The sequence below is a fragment of the Drosophila elegans genome, unplaced genomic scaffold (genome assembly GCF_018152505.1).
Source record: "Drosophila elegans isolate 14027-0461.03 unplaced genomic scaffold, ASM1815250v1 contig_520, whole genome shotgun sequence".
NCBI classification, from domain to species: domain Eukaryota; kingdom Metazoa; phylum Arthropoda; class Insecta; order Diptera; family Drosophilidae; genus Drosophila; species Drosophila elegans.
This window is the reverse complement of record NW_024545903.1, coordinates 515,758-539,352: the sequence shown is the minus strand read 5'-3', so window position 1 is coordinate 539,352 and position 23,595 is coordinate 515,758. Positions and strand designations below refer to the sequence as shown.

At 40.5% G+C, this 23,595-nt stretch overlaps 2 protein-coding genes across 4 annotated transcripts; one reads left to right on the top strand and one right to left on the bottom strand.

Annotated features, from left to right (window-relative positions):
* The first annotated feature begins 10,736 nt into the window (after positions 1-10,736).
* LOC108141800 lies at positions 10,737-23,535 on the top strand. Of its 3 annotated transcripts, XM_017265359.2 has the most exons (8): positions 10,737-11,042; positions 15,034-15,751; positions 17,812-17,938; positions 20,066-20,198; positions 20,258-20,334; positions 20,769-21,150; positions 21,224-21,960; positions 22,022-23,535. In XM_017265359.2, exons 2-8 carry the CDS (start codon positions 15,158-15,160, stop codon positions 22,738-22,740), a joined length of 2,769 nt encoding a protein of 922 aa, XP_017120848.1. In that variant the 5' UTR covers positions 10,737-11,042; positions 15,034-15,157; the 3' UTR covers positions 22,741-23,535. The 3 variants fall into 3 exon arrangements, with proteins under 3 accessions (XP_017120848.1, XP_017120850.1, XP_017120849.2); XM_017265361.2 differs by lacking the exons at positions 10,737-11,042; positions 15,034-15,751; positions 17,812-17,938 and adding exons at positions 18,446-19,143; positions 19,212-19,387; XM_017265360.2 differs by lacking the exons at positions 10,737-11,042; positions 15,034-15,751; positions 17,812-17,938 and adding an exon at positions 18,446-19,387.
* LOC108141801 (protein Aster-A) lies at positions 16,168-17,487 on the bottom strand. Its single transcript, XM_017265362.2, has 2 exons — positions 16,870-17,487; positions 16,168-16,773 (listed from the first exon to the last, which is right to left on the bottom strand). The coding sequence occupies exons 1-2, from the start codon at positions 17,270-17,272 to the stop codon at positions 16,211-16,213; spliced, it is 966 nt and encodes a 321-aa protein (XP_017120851.1). The 5' UTR covers positions 17,273-17,487; the 3' UTR covers positions 16,168-16,210.
* Positions 23,536-23,595: the final 60 nt, after the last annotated feature.

Sequence of the window (23,595 nt, the reverse complement as noted above, 5' to 3'; positions counted from 1 at the left end):
CATGTGACACGTTTGTCTTATTTGTATCTAGATAAATGCAATGTTGTACCTAGGTATGTACCTAGGTACACTTTTTTAAAACCTTAAACCTTACTAAGGGGAAACAAATATGAGGCTACCTTTTACCTTACCTAAGTAAAGGTTTTTATTTATTATATATTATTGCTATAATATGTATTTAGGTACTGAAATATATTTATTCAATTTTGTTTTTAAATTTGATTGATACCGCTAAATTTAATTTTGTATTACTTTCCCCAATATGTAAAAATAAATGTAATTTCACTGCAAATTAAAGATAATATAATTTCACCGCAATTCTACAACCATATTTAATTATCAGGGCGTATACACAGTATCACAATTCCTATGCACCTTCGTGAATAACAAAACGTTGAAATTTAAAAAAAAATGGTATTAAAAATGTTTTTAACCTTTTACATTACCTAGATAAATAACAAATTATGTACCTAAAAGGTACCTTACCCAAGTACGTATTACCACAAAAACCTTGTACCTTACCTAGATCCAAAAAACTAGTATCTTTCCCAACACTGATACCTACTACCTTTTTAATGATTTCTACATTTATTTACCACTACAATCAGTTATCTGATCGCAATCTGAAAGTCTCCCGCTGTCACATGAAATTGTTAATTAATTAGCAAATAAGTTGCGAATATCATCAATTGGGATAATATTGTGACAGCGAAAAAAGCCTGCCGTTTATTTATTTGGTTCAGATTATATACGACGGTCAGCCGAGTGTTGAAAGATAAGATAATGGCTAGCTGGCTCATTTTTCATTTATATGACACATGTTTACGACTTACCCTTCATTTGGCACCCAACTTTTGGGGAAATCCGATGCCCACTGTTACCAAATTACAAATTATAAAGCTTATGCATACTTTGATATATATATCGATTTTTCTATCACTATAGTTTCTTAAATAATTAAAATTTGACCTTTTCTTCACTGGGACTGCAGGCATACTCATGATTATAATAATATTACCTTTTCAAAATCATTTTTTTGGTATTTCAAATTAAATGTTAATGGACTTTCCATTTATAACTAAATTGAAATTACAAAATAAAAAAATATATCTTTTGTATGGTATTTCTCAAACAATGTACCATGGGTTTTATTTATTGAAAGCAACTCATGTCAAGTGTTTCATCTTAAATTCACTAACAAATATTTATTTCTAAATCTTAGAATGCAACTGCTTTCATGCTTGACTGGAAATGTCCTTGAACTTTGAACCATCTAAATTAAACTTGGCCACGCAGCCAATTAAAAAGGAAAAAAAAAGTATCGTGCGGTACACAATATAATGAATTTGCAAAGTTCAATAATTTTTCACCCTCCAATCCAGAAATAAGGAATAGAAAGTGTAACTTTGTATAGATGTGCTAAAAAAAAATTCAAAACATTTTCGATGAATTTGTAAGAATGTTAATGGGGCTTTACGTGTTGGAAATTATTCAAATGTATCTATTTTTGCCACACACTATCGAACAAAAACCCGGCGACTGTTGGTTGCCAACAGTTGGCCATTTATTTCAAATTTAATTGATTTGACACAAGCAAAGGGGTTGGAAAAGAGAGGGCCAGAATCAAAATATTTTTCCCACAATCAAAGCCTTTGATTCACCAACTATGCATTCCCAAAGCAAATGTTTTCAACATTAATTCACAGTATTTTGCATTAATATTCCTCGGTGCTGCCAATTATTCAGATTTTTGAATCGAAATCCGCGACGTCATAGAACACGACACATTAGTCACGCCAAGGCTGAAATTTCGCAGCAAAGAGCTATGTACATTTTTAGCTGACCTTTTGGGGGTTGTGTTTGGGGTTTGGGGTTTGGATATTCCAATCCCATCCTTCTCTCACATGAAGTGAAATTAAAACGCAATTGGGATATGCGAGTAAAGCGAAGGCGCAGCGTAATTGTAATTATTAATATTGCGCACAAGCGGTGTGCTAATGAAGAAATATTCAAAATATTGAAATGTAATAAACAACGATAAATGCGAATCACAGGAAAACTTTGTTATTTTTCAACCATTTGAATATTCATTACTTGTTTTTTTAACTGACAAGTTTACTTGGATGTTATAACATGTTTGACAGCATTTTTGAAGTGATTGAACTCGATTGATGAATAGATAGCAATTCAAAGATTTCGATTTTACGCACACTTGAGAATTTCTAAAAAAAAACAGAAATATTTTTCCCATTGCATTGTAGCCGAGTTAACAAGTTTCCCCCTTCTGTTTGTGTCATTAAACCGGAGACTCGGTAAACAAAAATCGAAAACAGCCAACAGCCGCAAAAGTATACGGCGTCCGTCAGCCGGAAGAAAATGAAAGCGCAGCAAAAGTGTTGTTTAGAGAATTAAATATTGTTTACAGATCAGATCGGTGATAATGATCGATCGATGCCCGGCCAATTCCATTCAAAGTTTCCCAGACAGGGCCGTAATATGTGCTAATACCTTACGCCAGACGACCTGAGAGGGCCAACACTTGTTAGCCCACTCACTGGCTGGCCACCCTACGCCCCGGTTTCCACCTCCTCAGAATTCTAAGACACCGCATTGACGCAATCGAAAAAGAATAACAAAATTGTTTATTTTGTGCTCGCCGCCTCGCAAATAATAATACTCGTACTTAAACCCGATTATTAGCAGATTTTTTGCACGGCGTTTCTGCGGTTATATTTATTTTGTTTGTGTTATTTTACAATTCTCCGTATAATTTTCTCATAAATTAAACTTTTCCACATTTAACGAGTTTTGTTTATTACCCTGAGTTAGGGCTGAAATATATTGGAGCTCTTTATATGGTTATGTATTTCAAGAAATTTTGAATTTTAGAATTTCTTTCCCTTTTTTTCGGATGACTATATCATATAGCACCCTTGGGAAAAATTGCAACATAAAAAAAATAAATTACCAAAAATGTTAACTTCTCTAATTTAAATTTGTTTTAAAATTCTTTTGGTTATATTGATGGTTTAATAAATCAGAGTTACTTTAGTTTTATTCAAATCGGAAATCCATATCATTGAGCTGTCATAGGAACGATCGAACCATCATAGCTGTAATATTTTTAAACATTTACGCATATAATTCAAAATTTAGATGTTTTGACGATCTTTGCTTTCTTTATTGTTATTTCTTTTTCCTATGCATTTCAATAAATTAAACAATTTTATTACCATTAAACTGTTATTCTTATGTATATGAACCCCTTTAAATAAGTAGTAATAGTAGTAAAATAGTATTTAATAGGTATTTCCGATTTCGGTTATTTATTGCCGCGCCTCTTGAAGCTTTCATTCCGTCACGAATTCGCGTTCACACATTGAATCGCATTTTGTTTTCAGTTTTCGACGTAGCATTGCTCTAGACATTCTTAGATATTTTCTCACGGAATTTGATTTTTTTGGCTAAAAGTCCATGGCCTACACCACGCAGCGCAAAATTCTCAATTCAACCAACTCAATCTCAAATTGTATCACTTTTTCAGTAAGAGATTTCACACTTCGTCACCTGTTTTCCACCTTGGACTCGTGTAAACTCCCTCTTTTTTCGTCGGCATTAAATTAAACTTGGTATACACCTGGTCCACGACAAATACACACAATAATTGGGTACACAAATCTGGCCAAATACTCTTCAAATATTTATATAATTCGTACAATTATAGACTGCTGGCTGCAGATCGGGACAATATTTTTAGCATTATCGCGACGGTTTTTTTTTCAGCTTGCGGCGCAATTTCATTTTCATTTCCGATTTCGGCTCTTCAAAAAACGAATTTGCTTCTTATGTACAACAAAAAGAACAAAATTGTGTATATAAGTATGTATTTAATGTGGGGCACACACGCCGAATGGGGTTTTTTCAAACTGATCTTCTTCTTCTCGGTTTGGGGCGTGTGCTATTGACATTGTACCCATTTGGTCATGAATTCGTTGGTGGGTATCGTCTGGCGAACTTTTTGGCTGACTGTTCGAGCGAAGAATTTCAGAATTTCAAGGCTTGATTCGCTTAGATACACTCCTTAAAGTGGGTGAAGGAAACAAATGAAAGTGCAGGGCCTTGTTTTTATTTTGCTTTTCAAAATGTAGGGGATAGTCCTAACTACCAAAAATGTTTTTTTAAATTGCAGGAGCTTTAGTCTGTAAATTCAAAACTATTAAATTAAATGGAAATACATGTTTTTAAACGAGCAGCAGTTTTGGGCTTAATATTTTTGACATCTTAATTATTCAAAAATTATTACCTAGAAAATGTATTTCTGAATCCCATTATTCGTATGGTTTCAACATGCAGCGTTTTCGAACCTTAAAAGATTATATGTTCGAGTAGATCTAGCCTTGTCCGTCTCTTTGTCCGCATGGCGTCGAATCTCGAAAATTAAACGAGCTAATTATTTCAGATTTAATTTAAACATAAATCAATGACGCCACTGCAAGCAGACATTCCTTTGTACGTTTTTCACAAATGTTGATTTTTTTTTAAATTTTCTTTCAAATAGTTTAGCTATCGACAAACAAAATAAAATAAATTATTTGAACCAAAGCAAGAATGAATTTTAGCTTCGGCAAGCCGAAACTTATATATGTATCCGTTCCAACAAAGCTACTTTTAGCTATATCGGGACTAACCAAATATATTATTTCAAGAATGCTTAAAAAAAAATTAAGTTTTGTCATTGTCTATAACACAGCCGGATTTGCAAAAATACAGTGAGCAGGTTGGTGTAAAATATGATTTTCTGTCAAATGAAAACCGCGAATTCGGGCGCTTCGAAGTATTCGTGAAAATCGGAGTTGTGTTGCCAACCGAAAGGGTTTTGCTTGATCTGAGGAATCGTTAATTTTCCTGAGAACACATGTGAATCATATTTATCATCGAACGCCGGCATTTGTGATTTGGCAGCTGGCCACAAATATTCGTCCCACCCACAACAGCTGAGGATGGGACCAGATTTGGCGTGGTCAGTGCCCGGATGAGTCGTCTCAGATTGGATTTGTGGTAACCGCATGGCTGTTAGATTGGCCCTGAAAAGACATCTTTGTCAGGGACGAGCATTCCCAGGGCAGTTCTCAGCCGTGTGCCCGGGCAACGCCTTTTTTCTCATTTTCTTCAGCTTTCTTGGGTGCCAGACAGACCCCCTCCCCCAGTTTTCCCCACCCACCAATGCGGAAGTGTACCCGTCGATTTTGTCATCGAAACGCCGGCGATCACGGCACAAACTCGTGGCCATTGTTCCGGTAACCGGTGACGTTTCACCCAGACATACGTTACGAGCACTCCCTCTTTGATTCTCTACTGAAATCTAGATATATCGGGAAATACTTGGCATAGTCCGAAAAGTAAAATTTGTAGAATTGGGGCAATTCTCCGCCCTCAAAAAAAAAAAAAGACAATGCATTGATTGAAATACTTTTTGGCTCTCTTACTTTCTAAATGTGGCTTTCAATGTCAGGGTCGGTTAAAAAAGACCTGTTGCAAGGAAGGTAGTGCTTGCATTAAATACTAAAATGCCATGTCAACGTTTGGCTGCTAAATATAAACTTATTTGATATTAAAAAGAAATTAATAAAATTCACTTTTTGATGTGTCAAACAGTGCCAACATTTTTCTTTCATCAAATACATGAATATGTATTATGTTGTGAAATTATAAGATGTTTTGTGAGAATGTTTCAAATAAAAGGATAAATATAATAAAATATTTTATGTTCGGCTTAAAATTGTATTTTTTCGCTCTCTTAGATTAATTATTTTATTCATATTTTCTAAAATAAATCAAGTAGGTCAAATCTGGTCTTCTGTTTTAAAAATTTTTATAAAAACTGAACAAATAGAAAAATATCATGTTAGTTTAAAGAAAATTGTATGACATTAAAGTACAAACATTTGTCTTGAAATAAATTAATTCAAGTTTGCTACCGTCTTTTATATTGTAAAAGTTAAATACATTCGATCTTTCCTATATAATTAAAATAATTTAAATTCGTTGAAACCCTACCCAAATGTTTTCACTGTGATGCAAAGATTATTTAATTTTGGTTATTTTGAATTTATTGAAGATATTGACAAAAATTTTAGTTGGCTCCTTTTCACTCGTTTTGGTCTAAGTTTTCTGTGCACAATATTTAATAATATTGGAGCACAACAAGTTTTGCTTATTAAAAACCATCAATAGATTTGCTAAATAATTGTATGCACGATACAAACTTTTATATGATTTTACTAATTCCTTAAAAGAATAATCTTGTAAGTTTCTTAAATTGTTTTAAATTTTAATTTCATTTTTTAAATCCGGTTCAGGAAAACAATATTTTCAAATTCGATTCTATTATAAACATAACGATTCTGAAGGCTTTATTTCTTAATGAATCATTTAGCTCTTACTTAAAGATCTTCGTATTGACGATAGCGATAGTTAAGAGTTCGTTTTAATTAATTTAAATCAAATGGATCGCTGACTAATGAAAACCAGCTGATAAACTCAATTTATTCGCTGCGTGTGATTCATTATTGGCCAAACAAGTAGGTAAACTACGAATGACGAACAATCTTCTGATTGTTGTCGGGCAATTTCAATTGTTATTGCAATTGTTTGCTGTTTGCCGGCTGATTTCAATTAAGCTTGGGACACACGAGCCACTGGCGCGTGTTTTCAATAATACTGGTATCAATGGAAATGCACCAGACAGCCAGGCACGGAGTGGAACGGTTATAAAACCACTTGACAGCCGCCATTAAAACTGTCATCCTCCGAAAATTCGATTGAATCGCGTCCTAGCACGCATCTACCATCTACCATCTACACCTACGTACTTCGTACTTTGTGGAGAGAACCGTGCTCCACTAATTGTCATATCTTGCAAGCCACGTTTAATCCACTAATGCAGGCCCAATGCCATTTCCATGTCCTTGCCTCGCACCTGCCAGTAAAAATCGATTTAGTGGGTGGAGCAGGTGCAACTGCAGTTGCAAGTATCCTTGAGAGAGACTGAGGCTGCTCACAAGGTCGTTGCTCGGCCATCAATCAAATAGACAAATCAGCCTGTAAATATTCATATGCAATCGTTGGCATTAAACAAGTGATTGACACACCTTAATTCTCATCATCTAATCCCCCGAATTTCCTAACTGACAGCTTCCCTTTTGCCCGCCAGCCCAAATTGGCCCTCTAACAGAACCCGGATGAGTAATGCAGCAGCACGTAACAATCTTGTTTGACTCGCCTGACAGCGGAACAAGCCCCAAAAAAATATATAAACACACGATGTTAAAATAGTCATATATTTGCAGAATGACAATTTCCCCCACAAAAACATATTTTCAAAATCCGTCAGAGAGCATGATCAAATATTTACTTGGGAGCACGAGCAAAATCATTTTGATTTTAATGTACACCTAAGAAAGCTCAGTATTGAAATTAATTAAATTTTTTTAATGCGATTTTTGATAGGTTTTTAGTACCACACGTGTAGTACATTAAACAGGTTAATGTTTCTTTAATTAAATACAAGACGAAATCTGGTATTATAGTAGATTGCCTTAAAGTGCCTATATCGGAACCGAAATAGGTTGAATTTTGTAAAATCAGTCAGTAGTTTCCAAAACGACTTTAAAGGGAAACTCAATAACAATATAACTCATTTGTGACAAATTGTCACATTGAGAGTCATAAATATGCAGTAAATATGACCCATGAAACTAAAAATGGCATGCAAATTAAGTGTCGTGGATTCGTTTCACTTATATTGAAGTCAAAGTCGTCTTCTTTATATGGGTTTAATATTACTTTAAAGCTTTACTCACTTAAGCTGAATGAAACAAAAACTAAACTAAACTAAAAAAGGGAAAACAACAAAAGTTCCCTATAAGTTTGAGTTTATGAAATGCAACTGCATCTATTTATTTACAATTGGTTGTTTATTTAGTTCGCCATTTAGTCTTGAAGACCGCATTTAGTTCCCCTTCGTTTTTCCATCTCTATGTTGTGTGGAATATAATAGAACCTGCATATATGCATGTCATATGGGGAAGTGGAAGCCTTGCCCGTTGGCTGCATTCAGAGTCAATGTCAAGGATGTAAGCTTCATAGAACAATGGGGCGACAAGCGATGTGGCGCCCGCTTTCCCACTTATCCACAGCCTTGGCAATGGCCTTCCATTTCCCGAACCCCTGCCACGCCCCCTTTCATCCAAACTGGGCTGAGTGCCCTCTGAATAAATTACTATGGGGTGCAGCCCGGAGGCTACAGGGTCAATGGGATTGGGATTATTGCTGGGATTGGGCTGAATTTCAGGCCAACTAAGAGGCATAATTCTTATCGGTTATGAATGGGTTTTCCTGCTGGGGGTTCTGTTTTTATTTGTGGTAACTGCGTGGGTGGCCAGGGACTGGGGCTGCCTATCTCGACAAGTCTGCTGTTTTATCACCAATTGGGCTTCCGACTGATGTAAAAATACCCGAAGGTTGCGTCACTTTTGCCATTTTCCCGTCCGAACGGAACCATTTCAGTTTTATTTCGGGATGTGGATGTGCCTCAAATGAAGAACCGACTCCAAGCTCACGCGATTCTATACGGTGTGCTTTGGTTTATTACCATTTATATTATCTATTTCAAAACGACGTCGCCAGCAAACACTTTCGATAATAGCAATTTTACCTGATGTAAGTGTAAATATATGTAGATATTTGCACAGAAAAAATACGCTTTAAGGGAAGTATTTCAGAGATTTGCACACACTGTGAAAATACTTTGTTTATGAAATATCTTTTACGATTAAATATTATTATATTATTGAATTATTAACTTAATAGTAAATCTTCCTTTCTTAAATCTTAAAATTTGTTAGAAAAAAAGAGTCAATCTCTAATGAGATTGTAGTCCTGTTGATACTCAACTTTAAACATGTTATTTATGCTATCTTATTGGAGGTGAAATATATCTGATTGTGACTCCATATTATTTAAGGGCATACATTTAAAAACTAATCAACTTTTTTAACAGTTTTCTTAATGTGTGTGAGTTGTACTCGTGTGACGTGATATTGTTTTGGAGCGTTGGGAAAGTTCTAGAGCTACGGGCCCGCAGTTAATGAATTCTAGAGTGAAAGCTAGGCCATAAAACTTAAGTTTTAAGTGAAATTCCCAACACCGCTGATAGTATCGATTGATGGTTGCACTTGGGGAGCTGTAAGGAACTAAAATATTTCACTGATTCCCTGTCAAGAGCTTCTAGACAGTCTGTATCACCTTCCCTTTTGCCCCGATCAAACCTTTAGGCCCTCCTACAATTGAATGGAATATTCTGAGATAAGATGTGAACGATAAGGGCAAACGGAACATTTGTCAACATCAGCAGCTGTTCGCATTTCTTTTTTTTTCAATTTGGACCCTGGTAATTTAATTAGGCCGTCCATTCATGAGCCCCAATTATGCGGAAATCGCTGGAGCCCGGTTCGATATACTATGTACTATATGTGGTAGCTTCCGTCAACAAATATTTGCACCGGAATTTTAATGGGACAAACAATGGGCAGCCGTTGGGGATTAAGAGGAAAAAACAGTTTACCAAAGAGATTTTCCATTGTTTATTGTTTTTGCCACCATCGGCAATTAAATTGTTTTCTTGGAATTGCAGACGGGATTTCCAGCTTAGAACGAGGAGCTCTATTAATAGAGTGTATCCACCAAAGACCTTTGTTGACCCACTAACAACTAACAGATACAGATACCAATCCGGGACTCACTGTTCCAGTGGTAACGCTCGGAGCAAAGCGCGTGTCCTGGGACAATTTGTCATTTGAATCCAAATCCGAGGAAAATCAGTTGCTAAATAAGAAAAGATACTTTTGAGCTGAGAAAGAATGGAACCAGCTGAAAAAAAGAGCTGCAGTGGCATATGACCTCTCTTCCGCCGAAGAGCGCGGAGAGGAAAAGAGGGTGCGCGGCAGAGAGAAAATTCATACACAACAAAAAATTTACTTCATTGAATTGAATTCCAAAAGTAATGTAAAATTTAAGCTAAATTTATAAAAATATTTCGAGATACAAAAACAACAAGAAGCCGTATTAAGTCTTTTAATATAATGTAGAAGCCTTACAAGATTATGTTAATCGAATTAATTACGATCATACTAAAATGTATTCTGTAAAAAAAAACGATATGGGGACTGTATTATTGTTACCAAAGAAATTAACTGTAAATGCAACGAACGTGCCTATTTTTAAGAAATACTTCTTTTGGCTGCGTTACTGGTTTTCAATGGTGATTGAAAGAACACAAAGGGAATCCAAGTAAAATGATCCTATTGAACCCTTTGCCATTTTGCAAGGTTTGTCCACTTTTTTAGTGGTCACTTAAGCCACTCAAGCAAGGATATAGAATAAATGAATTTCTCCCTAGCTGTTAAAGATCTTTGCAACGTTAAATCATCTAATGGACTTTAAGTTACTTTTGCAAATTAATCACTTCACAAAGGCAAACTCTGCCACAAATTTTTGTCAGTGTCCTCGCTTCCCGAAAAGTATCTCGAGAGCGCATTTGCTCAGATAGCTCACTCGCTCGCACTCATGCAGACTCCCTCTGGGCGGGTGAACAAGTGCTGCGGGGTCTATGGTGGTCTCGTTCTGGGCGAGCAAAGGCGCTCGTCGTCGCTGAAACGTCCGCAAAGTTTCTTTCTCTTTCAATTGTTTTTGAAACTTCGCTCGGATCGGACGTGTGCGCGCTCTGGAAGAAAAAAGTGAAAAAGTGTGTGGCAAAGTGCAAATAAGCCACAACGCGCATGTGAGAAATCAAATTTAATTGAGAAGCATCAAATTGTATACATATCGGGCATACCCACATCGCCGTATGTGTGCGTGTCCCAGTGCTAGTGAGGTTTTCGCCGTGAAAATATACTAACTGAATGAAAAACTGAATCGCAAACTAGCCAGCGAATTGGAAAAGAGTGCTCGCATTGGGGACACGCAGAGGTGTCTCGAAAAAGGTAAATTTGTTACACAGAAACGACGCCAGAAAGCGATTAGCGATTTTCGACTCTGTGCGAGTGTGTAATTTTCATGTACGGCTGTGTGTTTGTGTATGCGTGTGAATTTAATTTAATTTTTTTTCGTGTATGTGCACTGTAAAAATAGCTGAAGAGAGATCAAGTACTCTTTGGCTCTCGCTCTTACTCTCTCGTAAGGAGAGGAAACAGCGACGTCACCGTTCACGCAGTCAATTTTTTCTTTCTTTTCTTTTTATGCCACAGCCGTGCTTCTTCTTCTTCACGTCTTTTGGCTATCTGTTTTGTGGTTAATCTTTTGTTTTGAATATACTTTATCTACGTCTGTTCTTTGCCTTTGTGTTGGTGAGTGAGATGATCTTCTCTTCTTTTTCCCAGCTCTCTTTTTGTTCTTTCTTTAGTTTTTGTTTTTTTCGTACACGTAATTCACGTAGATATCGAAGTCACAGCTGCTTTTTGTTTTGATACGTGAAATCCATAATCAACCTGCTATCGCAGTTAAAAAACGAGAAAACAAAACCCGTTTTGGTGACGAACAAATAACTCGAAAATTATGCGAATATCTGGGTGTTAAATGTGTAAAATCCCCGCCTGAAAAAGTAGCAAAGTTTTCCATTACACTTCGAATTCGCTTTTTTTTGTTTTAGTTTGCGAACATGACTAATTGCTGCTTTAATTGTTCAGCAAGCTGCTTATTTCATTTGTAAATTTTCAAGTGCTCAACTTTTGTTTTTATCGCATTTGTTTTTCGAAAGATCTAGATTACGTTTCGCGCGAGTCAAAAGATAACTGTCTTACTTTTAAAGGTGCTCAGATTCCAAACCAGAATATAATGCAACACAAATATTGCCATTTTATTTACTGGGAGTTTTGCTGTGTTTGCCTTGTTTTTGTTGCCAGGCACTCGCCAAATTTAGTTTCACTCGATTACTGGAAAGCTTATCAGTGGCTGAGTTCACTATAGATTGGCAAAGAGGGGAAATCGGGAACTTTGGGGCGAAAGAAACAAAGGCAGGCCTCCTTTTTGTTTAGTATTGGCGGTGCTGCTCCCATTTAAATGCCAGCAAAATGCTAGGGAAAAATAACAAACAGCTCCAATTTCGCCTCGTTTCGCATTGCTTCCTACTTCATTTGCAAATTGTGAATTCAGTGATTGCAACTCTCTTGGCAGTCGGCCAAACAATTTGTGTTTACTTACCGTGTTACCCAAACGATTTGCTACTCTAATTTAAGACTAAGGAAATTTTTCAAACGCAATTTAAAAAAAATCCAGGCTAGGTAAATAATATGTTTTTGTTTTCCGACATATTTTAACAATGTACATTCCAAATTTATGTGTTTTATATTTTGGGTTTAAGCTAACTAAAGCTAAACTCTGCTCAGGTTTCGAGAATTCGAATGTTATCTCTAGACTACTTGCAATCAAATCAAAGTTTCCCATATATTTGTGTATAAAGTTATAAAGTTAACATACTACAGTTTTTACCAATATCAATAAGGAACTCAAAACAAACTTAAATTCAATTCTAAAGTTATAATTTCATTTGTATTATTCCTTAAATAGAATGGTTTTCCTATTTAGATAATAGGTAAAATAAGAAAACTATAGGTAATTTTCTATTTCCCAATTTATACGTTAAAAAATGTATTTCATACATAAATAAATAAAAAATGTTATGGACTTCAATATAGATTTAATCAAAATGGAATTGGGAACAGAGCCCAATGAACTTTGCTGCTGAGAGTCTCGATCGCTGAAATATCAAAAAGCAAAAAACTTTTGTTAGAATGTAAATGAAATTGAGTTAATCAATGTTTGTTTAGCTGGCAATTCACACTTGTTTTTTTTTTTTTTGTGTGCGCCTGTCTGGTGTCGCAGAGTTGCCAAATTCAACGAATTGGTGTTACAAGTGAGGCGCCTTTTTCCTTTGTAAGCTAAAATGCTGAAATTGATACACACAGTGTGAAAAGTGTTGTATCTTTTGTTTAAGTTTCGTTCCGATAGCTGAGGGTTGTGCTCTTTGCTTGATTGCCTTTGTCTGGAAGAACAGCTGACAGCTGATTTGAATGTTTTCCACTCATTTGTTTTGATTTGATTTGACTTTGCAGTCGCTTGCTAATCAAATTTGCTTTGGGCAACGCGCCGAGTTTCTCCGGACAAAGTATCTCGGAATTCCTCCGGCGCAATTGCAGCTGTTTGGGTTTCAGTCAACAGCCCTCTCAGCTCCCAGTTCCGTTCTCTGTCTGCGTTATTCGCTGTCGTTGACCCAGATTCAGTTCACCTTATGTACATTGTATGCAAACACATACCCCACACTAATGTGGAGCAATCGGGGAGTGAGGAAGATAGTTTTACGGCGTATATACTTGTTTCTGGCTCTGGTTTCCCCAAAGTTTTCCTTGCCCATATTTTGCTCAGTTTTTTCCGCTGGCTGATAAGGCCGTTGCTTTTCGCTGACTCAGCAGCGATCTTTGCCTGATCTTCAGTGCCAAGCAATCAGTTTCAATTAATTGCCTGATTAGCTATATACTTGAAGCCCCCGTAGATTGTGTTCCGTGTTTCAATCAATTTTCGCGACTTTCGCTTGACATTTTCCCCGGACATTAACGGATGGCGGGGTAAAAACACTAATTTATTTAAAGGCTCTTGCTATAAATAACGCTGTCGAAATAGCCGCCTTAGCTCTTGGAAGCAGCGATAAACTTCTCCGTATTGTTTTTGCGGCGTAGACAAGACAACGGAGTGAATCACCTCGAGTTAACGAACCTCATCACCGAAACACTTGATTCCGTCAAAGCGGTTAAGTGCCTTTAGTGGTTCCCCGAACGAATATCTTGGTAGTTGCTGGGTATCTAACCTCTATCTGTATCTACCTCGGTGATTAACAAATGCCGCCGTCTGGTCTCGATCAGGTAACAATTACAGCAGCCAGCAGCTGGCAAATATGCATTTGGCTATCTTTATGACGTCTGCAGTTCCCTGTTTGCATTACCGATTAGAGAGCCAGGCAGTGGGTGATAAATAAAGGCAGAAATAGATGTGTCTACAACGCAATTCGCGAATCGTGCCACTTCTTGGCAGCTTCGATTATAATTATAATTTGCCAGTCGTCTAATTGGAGAACCTTTGATACCAGCCGCCCTATCAGCTCCGGAGATTCCCGTTGTCTCTGTTCACGTGCCAATCGCTTGACTAGTTCCAGTCGAAACCCCTGCTCCTCACCATTACCCCACTGTCCCCAAAGTGTTCCCCATTCCACATCCCACTTTCCGATTTCCAATTGTTTTCAATTAACAGCACGCTTCGTTAAATGTTTTCTAATATAGCGCATGGTTCACAGGCTGATTTGATTACTCTATGCCATATTCTATTATATATGCCATTGCTGATTGTTGACTGTTGATGGGGAGATCCAGTGGATCAGTCAGCTACCGAGTGAATGATCTTCTAAAGCGCAATCGAAATTTGATAGGTCGCCAAATGTTATTGATCTTCCCACATCAGCTGAGCTTTGTCTAGTGGTTATTGATCCTAAAAGGTGCATTGGAATTCAAAACAAAGATACGCAATATGATTGCATTCTTAGTCGCAAATTGTAGCATTTTAACCACTAGAACAGAATCGCCTATGAGATATAAAGATCGAATTGAATCTAAATATTATGAAATATCTTAATGATCATCAGAATCACAGGCGGAACACGATTTGCATTCTGTGTAGTCGCGTGTCGAGTGTTCCGTAGCGGAAATGACATTGAACCCCCGGCCTGAGTTTCGAATGCACTTGCTCCGAAACGATATGATCAGATGGGATCCGAGAATGAGAACCGGTTTCATGTCGGTTGATTGAACGGTCAGGGCATGATTCAGGCCATTAAGCGAGCATGTGTGGCAGGTTAAGGCGATCGCTTATTTAACCCAATTTTCAATTAAATTAATCGCATTTTCCCGCTCGTCATCTCTCTCGTTGCAGACTGAACAAAGCAGCAGCAGCAGCAGCCGGATAAACGGATTTCCCAAGCAGCGCGTCCAGCGGGAACAGCTCCGGGGAAAATAAAAGCGGCCAGCAATCGTTAAACTGTTTCACGCGGCGGGGAATGGTATATTTCTTGGGGGATTGGGGCATGGGAGATTCTGACTTGTCGTCATATCAGCAACATGTACCAAATATACAGCAGCCACAACGCATCCATGGACATGATCTACTCTTGCAACAACAACAGCAGCAGCAGCTCCCACAGCAGCAGCAGCAGCAACATCAACGCCAGCAGCAGCAACAGCAGCAGCAACTTGTGGCCCAAATCTCCAGTAGCCTAAGCCAGCTGCAGTCGCCGCTGCAGTTGCAGTTTGCCAGTGGTTCCAGCTTCCTGCAGCAGGGCACTACTCCCTCGCCATCCCAGCAGCAACATGTTGGTCCTGTCAGTAGCAGCAGCAGCAGCAGCCTCGTAACTGCCAATCTCCAGCAGCTGTCGGTGAGCAACAGCAACTCCAGCAGCAGCAGCAGCAACAACAACACCACCACCAGCGGCTGCAACACTCCCACCAAACCGCAACAGCAGCAAAAACTACTGCTCCCAGAAGCAGCTGCTCCTGCTGTCGCCGCTGTCGGCAAGCCATCCAAGAACCCTCAGCTAAGCAAGGATCTCCTGGACAATGAGGATGAGGTGGCACTGCACCCGCTCTCCAACCAGGTGAGTGATACTGAATTATAAACTATATTAGAGTATTATGTTTGAGTGCCAGTTGTTACTAGTGGGATCAAATGTTTGGGAAACTGTTTATCCTTTATTCAAAATTGGGATTTTCGAAGTTTTATCGTAGTATTAAGTTGTAATTAATGAACTAACATATCTCAAGTTTTAAAGAATTTTTGAGCTTGGGATATTCTTTGGGAATTGAATTCAATAAGAGCTTTCAAATATTAAAACTAGATATGTAGGAGTGGTTTAAGTTGGAAGAATTCCCGATAATAGTGAGAGATTATTGAAAGCTGTTTTAAATCGGCATCATTTGTACTGAAACTGGAGGATTATTAAACCTAACTTTACTAAATCCTGCAAATCACTAGAATATATACCCTTGCCAGCTATTTAAGAGCAAATCAATAGAACACAGTTTAGCTATAATGAAGAGTAGTTAGGTACTTTGGGCTACATCTTTTTGATCTCGATGAGCAGGGCGCTGTACAGCGACTGACAGAACTCCTCCAGGCCCGCGTACGTGTTCTTCTCGATAAAGGCCTTGACCACCGCCCACACGGACTTGAGGAACTTCACCTGGCCAAAGACGAGGACGTCCGTGTACTCCTCCACGGTGGCCCTGAGGCAGAAGTGCAACAGAACCACAAAGGCGTCCGCGTAGGGGATCTCGGCGTTGACGCTGTACACATCGATGGAGTACAGCTGGCCGGGTTGGCTGCACTCGCGCATGACCTGCGTCTCGGTGACCTTGACGGTCTTGGGGCCGACGTTCGATTGAAGGGCCACGGTCACCGAGACCTTGCGTTCGTTCTGGCCGGCGGAGTTGCGCGCCCAGCCGCCCATCCGCAGATCGGTGGACTTGCGTCGCTCGTGAAAGCTCTGCAGGAACGGCGAGGCGGAGAAGAGGATGTTGAACAGAGCGTCGACCCGCACCATCAGTCGCTCCTGCAGCAGCTTGCGGCCCTCGTGCGTCGCACTGCAGCGGGCGGTCAGCTCCTCAGGCTTCCTTTGCCCTATCATGTGTGGGGCCGTTTTAAAATTGACAATGTTCGAGGGTCCCGATGGGTCGATTGTGTTGCGGTCGATCTTGGCCTTTTTACCGCGCTTACCGGTTGCTGACCGAATTGTATCCCTGCTGTTGAGGGCCGTGTTTCCCACCGCAAGGTACCGCGTATTCCGCTTGCGATTCGACCGGCCTCGGCCAATGTCCGTCTGGGTGTAAGTCGACTGCCTCGGTGCTGTGACCTGCGGTGGCTTCTTCTTCCCGCCCAGGCTCACGTCGGCCTTGGAGCGCCTTTCGTCCTTGCCGACTGTAGAGTTTCGCTTGCTGCCCCAGAAAAGACGATGCTTGCTGCTGTCAGCCGATGCCGGATCCTGGAAATCGTTTGCACGACTCCTGTTTGTCGACTGCTGTGCGTTCCGGCGATTGTTGCTGGTGCTCGGGCTAGGCGGTTTATCCATCACCAATATTTTTCCCATTCGATGCTTCAGCTGGGCCTTGATCGACTTCATATTCTACCCAAGATTCATGGTCATTTTCAGTTAAAAAGTTGTCAATGACATCATAAAAACGAAACACTCGAAATTTGTCAATAAGGTCAAGGAATTGAATGATGTCCAGGTCTAGTTTCTCATGGCTGTCTAGTTTGGTTTGCTCGGAAGACTTTCGGTGAGAAAGCTCGATAAGCCTGGCATTTTGATTAGATTCATGAAATGACGTAGGGGAAACGATAAGATATAGCAATCAGGATTATAGCCACGCTCCATTCAGCAAGCACAGACAGAAACTAGTTAGCTTGTGTTTTTGATAAATAAAAAACATAATAAACATAAATAACAAGAATGGAAAATGTATAAACAAAGCAAAACAAAAATGTTTTATTTTTGAAGATTTAAAAAGCACTTGCTTACGATAACGCTTTAATATATACACTTCAGATTGCAGAAGGTGATTAAAGATTAAAGGTTTCACATAGAAATATATGTAGGAAGGCAGGAAATAACTCAATTAACTTGCGATAGTAAATTTGACTTTATCTGCCTTTTAACAGGTCGGAGGACACACTCGCCTTTTGCTGCTCAACCAGTCGACGGTGATCAAGCCGTTGAACCTGCGTGAATTGGACTTCTACCAGAACATTCCGCAGGACATACTGAAGTTTGTGCCCAAGTACAAAGGTAAGATACCGACTGTTTCACCAACCGCATCAAAAACTGATCACACGTTTGAATACCAATTATCGATTCTGTCAAAGCGCTTCATTTGCTCTTTCGTTTCGAATTAACTAATCCATACAATCAAACAAAAGAAAATATATATATATAATACATACTGAATCGCGCCAAGCATTTGTCATGCGTCTTGAGTTCTGAAATCGCCAATTTTTATTGAATCGAACTTTTGTTTTTGTACTAACTCGCAACAAACAAAAATGATAAAGCCAAACAACCAACCAATTTGCGTTTGCTCCTCTTGTATCGTCCCTAGATAAAAGCGAATCGCATTCGAAATATCATTTTATTTTTAGTATTTTTTTTCTCTACAACTATACATCTAAAAATTTTGTGATATACTTAGTCCGTAAGTTGATTATTGAAAATGGAAATAAAACCAATCACAAAAACAAAAGCAAAAAAAAAAAAAAAAAAAAAAAAATAAGAAAAGAAAAGAAAACTGACGTTTAAAGACTGAACCATATACAATAATATGTAGCTAACCTATAGCTTTAACGATTTGTAATACAAAAGCGAAGATCAAAAATAAAAGAACCAAAAAAGTTATAGCCGCCACATGCCACAGAACATTCTCTGAATCGACGACGCCTGGGACTAGTCACTAGTCCGGGTCGCCACCGCCCGAACCAGAGACCTTTTCCGATTAAACCCCCTTAGTTAGTATTACAGACATCAATGGGTAAGTCGCAAACCAAAACCACCAAATAAAAAAAAAAAAAAAAAAAAAAAAAAAAAAAACCAAATACCAAGCAAACTCCAACTCAAAAGTAAAGTAAAGTAATCGTTAATAAAAATCCCCTCCATTACGATTGTACAGTTTTTGCTGGCAAAAATTGTACAATCTTTGAAATGGAAATGGAATAGTTTAAACCCATGCACTCCCTCGATTCGGAGCATGTACATATATAGAGATTATGATTGCCCGGATCGGGGGGCGTGTCCCGCCACTACATGTACGTCTATGCTCGTATTATCCAAAGGTTCGAGGTGCCTGCCTGACAGACCCGCTCGAGATCTGCCGCCGAACCAAGCAAACCTCACCGAACCGAACTGAAATGATCCGTACCGGAGTCCGGAAAGAGTCCTCCCCTGTCGGGATCGGGATCGGGATTGGGATCGGGATCGGGAAAGCCTAATGCCGATAAAGTGTAAAGAATCATTTTTTTTTCCGCAATGCAACAAAGAAAATCGAGTTTTATTTTATGTGTTTGTTCAGAACGCACATCGTGCCGCCCTCCTTCCCTCAAACGTTGTGTTGTTGTGTAGTCGTCGTCGCCGTCTCCGTCTCCGTCTCCACTCCGCTCGTCTCATCTCGATCCCTAGCGATCCTAAGCGATCGGGTCCGCCCTGCTCTGTCGGTTAGAAAGAATGCAGGCGAGCCAAATCGAATGGGTTTGTATGATTCAAAACACATCTATCTATCTAATTTACATATGTTAATTACCAATATACCATACAAATACGATACGTTACGATACGATACGATTACACGTACACGTATAATAGTTAAGATTTAGTGTGTTAAGTCAAGGAAAATCGAAGCCAGTTTTTTTGTATCCTACATTTTCCACTTTCTTTTGCACTTGTTTCTCCGTCGGATCGCTAAGTCTACTTCTATCTGTTTTGCACCAACTTAGCTTAGGATTAGGCCTAGTTACTATTTCCATTTAACCGCATAACATTTGGAAGCCATCTGATCCGTCTGATGTTGAAAATGCATGAAGCACTTGTCGATCGAACTCATTGCACTAAAAAAAACTGTTAGAAACTCTGCTCACTAGATTAAATGTTTGATCTCCTGAGCAGGGTTGCATTTTCATCATCGCTGAGAGTAATCGTGTTTGTCTGTCCTCAACCATTTCGTGTGTCTGCTAACAAAGTCTTAGGAACCGTTGCCTCAGCCTCCATTTGCCACATCTTAATAACCCTGCCCCCCCAACCCCAACCCAAACCCATTTCCCGTGTCGATTCGATGCTAAACTACAAAACCTACAACCAGATGAGAAGAAACCTACAACCAGTCGCAGTTTAGTAATCCCTTTTCCCGGCTCGTCTCTGTGTCCATTCCAGGCGTCATGCAGGCCACCACCATGGGCGGAGCCAAGCTGGACAAGCGCTACTCGCCCAGTTTCCGCGATGAGGCAGCCGCCGTTCCCGTCCGCAAGATGAGTGCCTCCAAGAGGAAGCGGGATGAGGTGCTGAGGTGGGTACTCCTTCAGCAATCAAACACAGAGCGTTGATTAATTGCATATTCCGTTGCAGAATGAAGGTGCACAAGAACGGTCAGGCAGCCGAGGTGATCAAGAGCATCTCCCAACTGGACAACACAAACAAGCAATGTAGGTATTAAGCTTATTTTAGATTGTTGTTCATTCAGTGAAACACAAATCGATGGAGAACCACCTATTTCTCTGGTTTCCTCCCCTCATTTAGGTGTTTATTTTTCCATGAAAATATTGTTAGCAATATAATTTATTATCTTTAAAGAAGATATTTCTATTTCAAACGCGCACAAGCCCAAATTGTCTTTCTGAAAAAAAAATATGTATAAATAAATCTTGAGATGAAATTAAATTCAAATTGTCAATCATTATTTAAGAAAAACAATGTGCATGTGGATTTAACAAACCCCATTTTAAATATAGTGATTGATTCACAAGCACATGGTTTGTTTTAATTTTTTTAAATATGTAGCTAATAAAATATCTTAAACTCTAAAAGATATTTCAATTTTACAAGCAATAAACTTACATTCCATACACTTTCCTTGCAGACTTCCTTATGCTCGAGAACATCACCTCGCAGTTCCGGAACCCCTGCATCCTGGACCTGAAGATGGGCACTCGCCAGCATGGAGACGACGCCTCGGCGGAGAAGCGTTCCAAGCAGATGGCCAAGTGCGCGGCCAGCACGTCCGGATCTCTCGGCGTTCGGCTATGCGGAATGCAGACCTATCTGGCCGATCTGGAGCAGTATGCCAAGCGGGACAAGTACTGGGGCCGCGAGCTGAACGAGGGCGGATTCAAGACGGCCTTGCATGACTTCTTCCACAATGGCTACCGCCTGCGCATTCGCGTCATCCGCAAAATTCTGCAGCGCCTGCTGCAGTTGCGCCGGGTGATTGAGAAGCAGTCAAGCTATAGGTTCTACTCCTGGTGAGTAACAAAAGCACTTAAGTTGTGCCTCCATTTCGACACGGTTCTAATACAAGTTATCCCCAATTTCCAGCTCATTGCTTATTGTGTATGAGGGTTTCGAGGAAAACCCGATGGCTCATCCGCCCTCGATGGGCGTGGATGAGTGGCCGGAGGCACCCAGGTCGGCCACCGTGCCCGGCACCGTCTTCGACTACCATCCGGAGAACAGCATAGACGAGGACGATCTGGAGGATGAGGACGAGGCGGGACACGAGGCTGGCGATGAGCTGGAGGCGCACGACACCGACGAGGATCTGCATCTGGTGGCGGCCGACAGTGGCAACGCCTCGGCCACCAACAGCAGCACCGGTGGCGATGCCTGCAACTACGATGCAGATGCCTCCAACGATTCCAGCTCATTGCTCAACCTGGCCACCAGACGGCACCTGCACAAGCGTGGCTTCGCCGAGGCAGCGGCGCGGGGTGTGAAGCAGACGGCAGCCAACAACACCAACACCACCACCACCACCGACGAGGAGGAGGAGGAAGACCACCCAGCCGCCATGCCACCGCCCCGCAGTTGTGGTGTGATGGCCGCCAAGGCGGCAGCTGCTGCGGCTGCAGCTGGACTGGCCGGAAAGGGCCAGGGCGCATTCATTCCAATCTCCGAAGAGACAGTATTCCTGGACCCAGAGCCCGCGCTGCCCAGCGTGACGACCTCATCGCCACATTCCGGTGACTCGTGGATGAACTACAGCAGCAACAGCAGCGACGACTTCTCCGGCTTGTCGGAGCAGATCAAGGCTGTGGCCAGTGGGCGTCAGACATGTAAGAATCCATGGCTTTATTTACAATGTATAGATTGATAAAAGCTTTCCATTGCTTGCAGGCAACAACAGCAGTGATGACGCCAGTTCTGATTACGAGAGCAGCATAATTGGGCCCACTGAGGCCATGTTCAAGCGCTACAAGTCGCAGCAATCGTTTGACGCGGCCGCAGCAGCCGAGTCCGCTTCCTCCCCGCCCCTCACTGCCGGCAACTCGAGCGTCTCCAATGGCGGCACCACAGTGCGCTCCCTGGTTTCGCCCGCCTCCTCCAGCGCCTCGTCCCTGAAGTCGGTCAAGGGTGCGGTGAAGCGGCTGCGCTGCAATGACGATGACCAGCAGTCGACGGCCCTCGGGGAATGTGAGTCGCGGGAGGCCAAGAAGTCGACGATCACCTCGACGCCCGTGTCGGCCGTGTCCTCGCCAGCCAAGACCGTGCCGCAGTTGCACAGTTGCGAGAGCATCTCCAATCCGCACTCCCTGCTGGCAGGCCTGCTGCTGGACTCCATGGACAACAACAACGAGCAGCATCGCAATACGGCCCTGCTGCAGCACAGCTCCAAGTCGCTGGACATGTCGGCACCGCCCACCGATGACAACCAGTGCTTCGTGGACGTGCGCCTCATTGACTTTGCCCACACGGCATTTGTGCCGCGCAACGGCAGCATGCTGCCCACTCCGGCGGCTGCTCCGGTGCACCATGGACCCGATGGGGGATTCCTCACGGGCCTGGACAGCCTCAACCGCCTGCTCAACGAGATTCTGGCCGAGGAGCGCATCTAAGGATATACTGACAGCATGGACGGAAGGAAATGAAAATGGGGGGAACTGAGGGGAAGAGACGTTAAAAGTACAATTTAATTTCAGAATACCTAAATTGTTGTAGCAACATGCGTTAAATTATGAAACAAAATCAACTAATCTTTAGAAATTCGAAATGTGATTCAAGCAAACCTATTTAACAACCGGATATAGCCCCTAACTTTTAACTTTTAACCAACGCGTAATATTAAGTGCAGGGCGGAGCGAGTTCCCCCGACTAATCGCAGCATTTGTGGAAAACGAAAAAGAGAATTTAAAATTGATTTGTGAAAAAAAGTCGCTTCCAAAAGTAGATGAAAGTAAATAGTTCTTTAGATTGAATGAGTGTGCATCCTGCTGCATTTCACATCCAGATCGGAGATAAGTTGTTCGGTAAAAGTGCATATAGTTTAACCTTTTGTGAGAGTTCGCGTGTAGCACACCTATATATGTATTGTACGTTCAAGCGAGGACACTCGGATCGTGCGTTTTTATACCTAGCCATTACGATACAATGCAAAGTGACAGACCGTAATGATCAGTATTTCGTTGTATGTATCTATGCTTAAAGTCTTAGCCCGTTTCCTTTTCCAATTGTAGTGACAAAGTTTCGACGAGGAGCCAGAGTTTACTATATATACTATACACTATATAAAATACATGCAAAAACACATTTTTAAGTTAACGATTAAAGAGAGAAACGCTATTAATATATAGATCCTACAAATATTACTATTACTTAATGTGTAACTAGAGAATTAAACGGAAAAAAATGTATGTATATTTTCACTTAAGCACGTTTAAAAATTACAAATGTTCTACAACTTGCAAAAATAC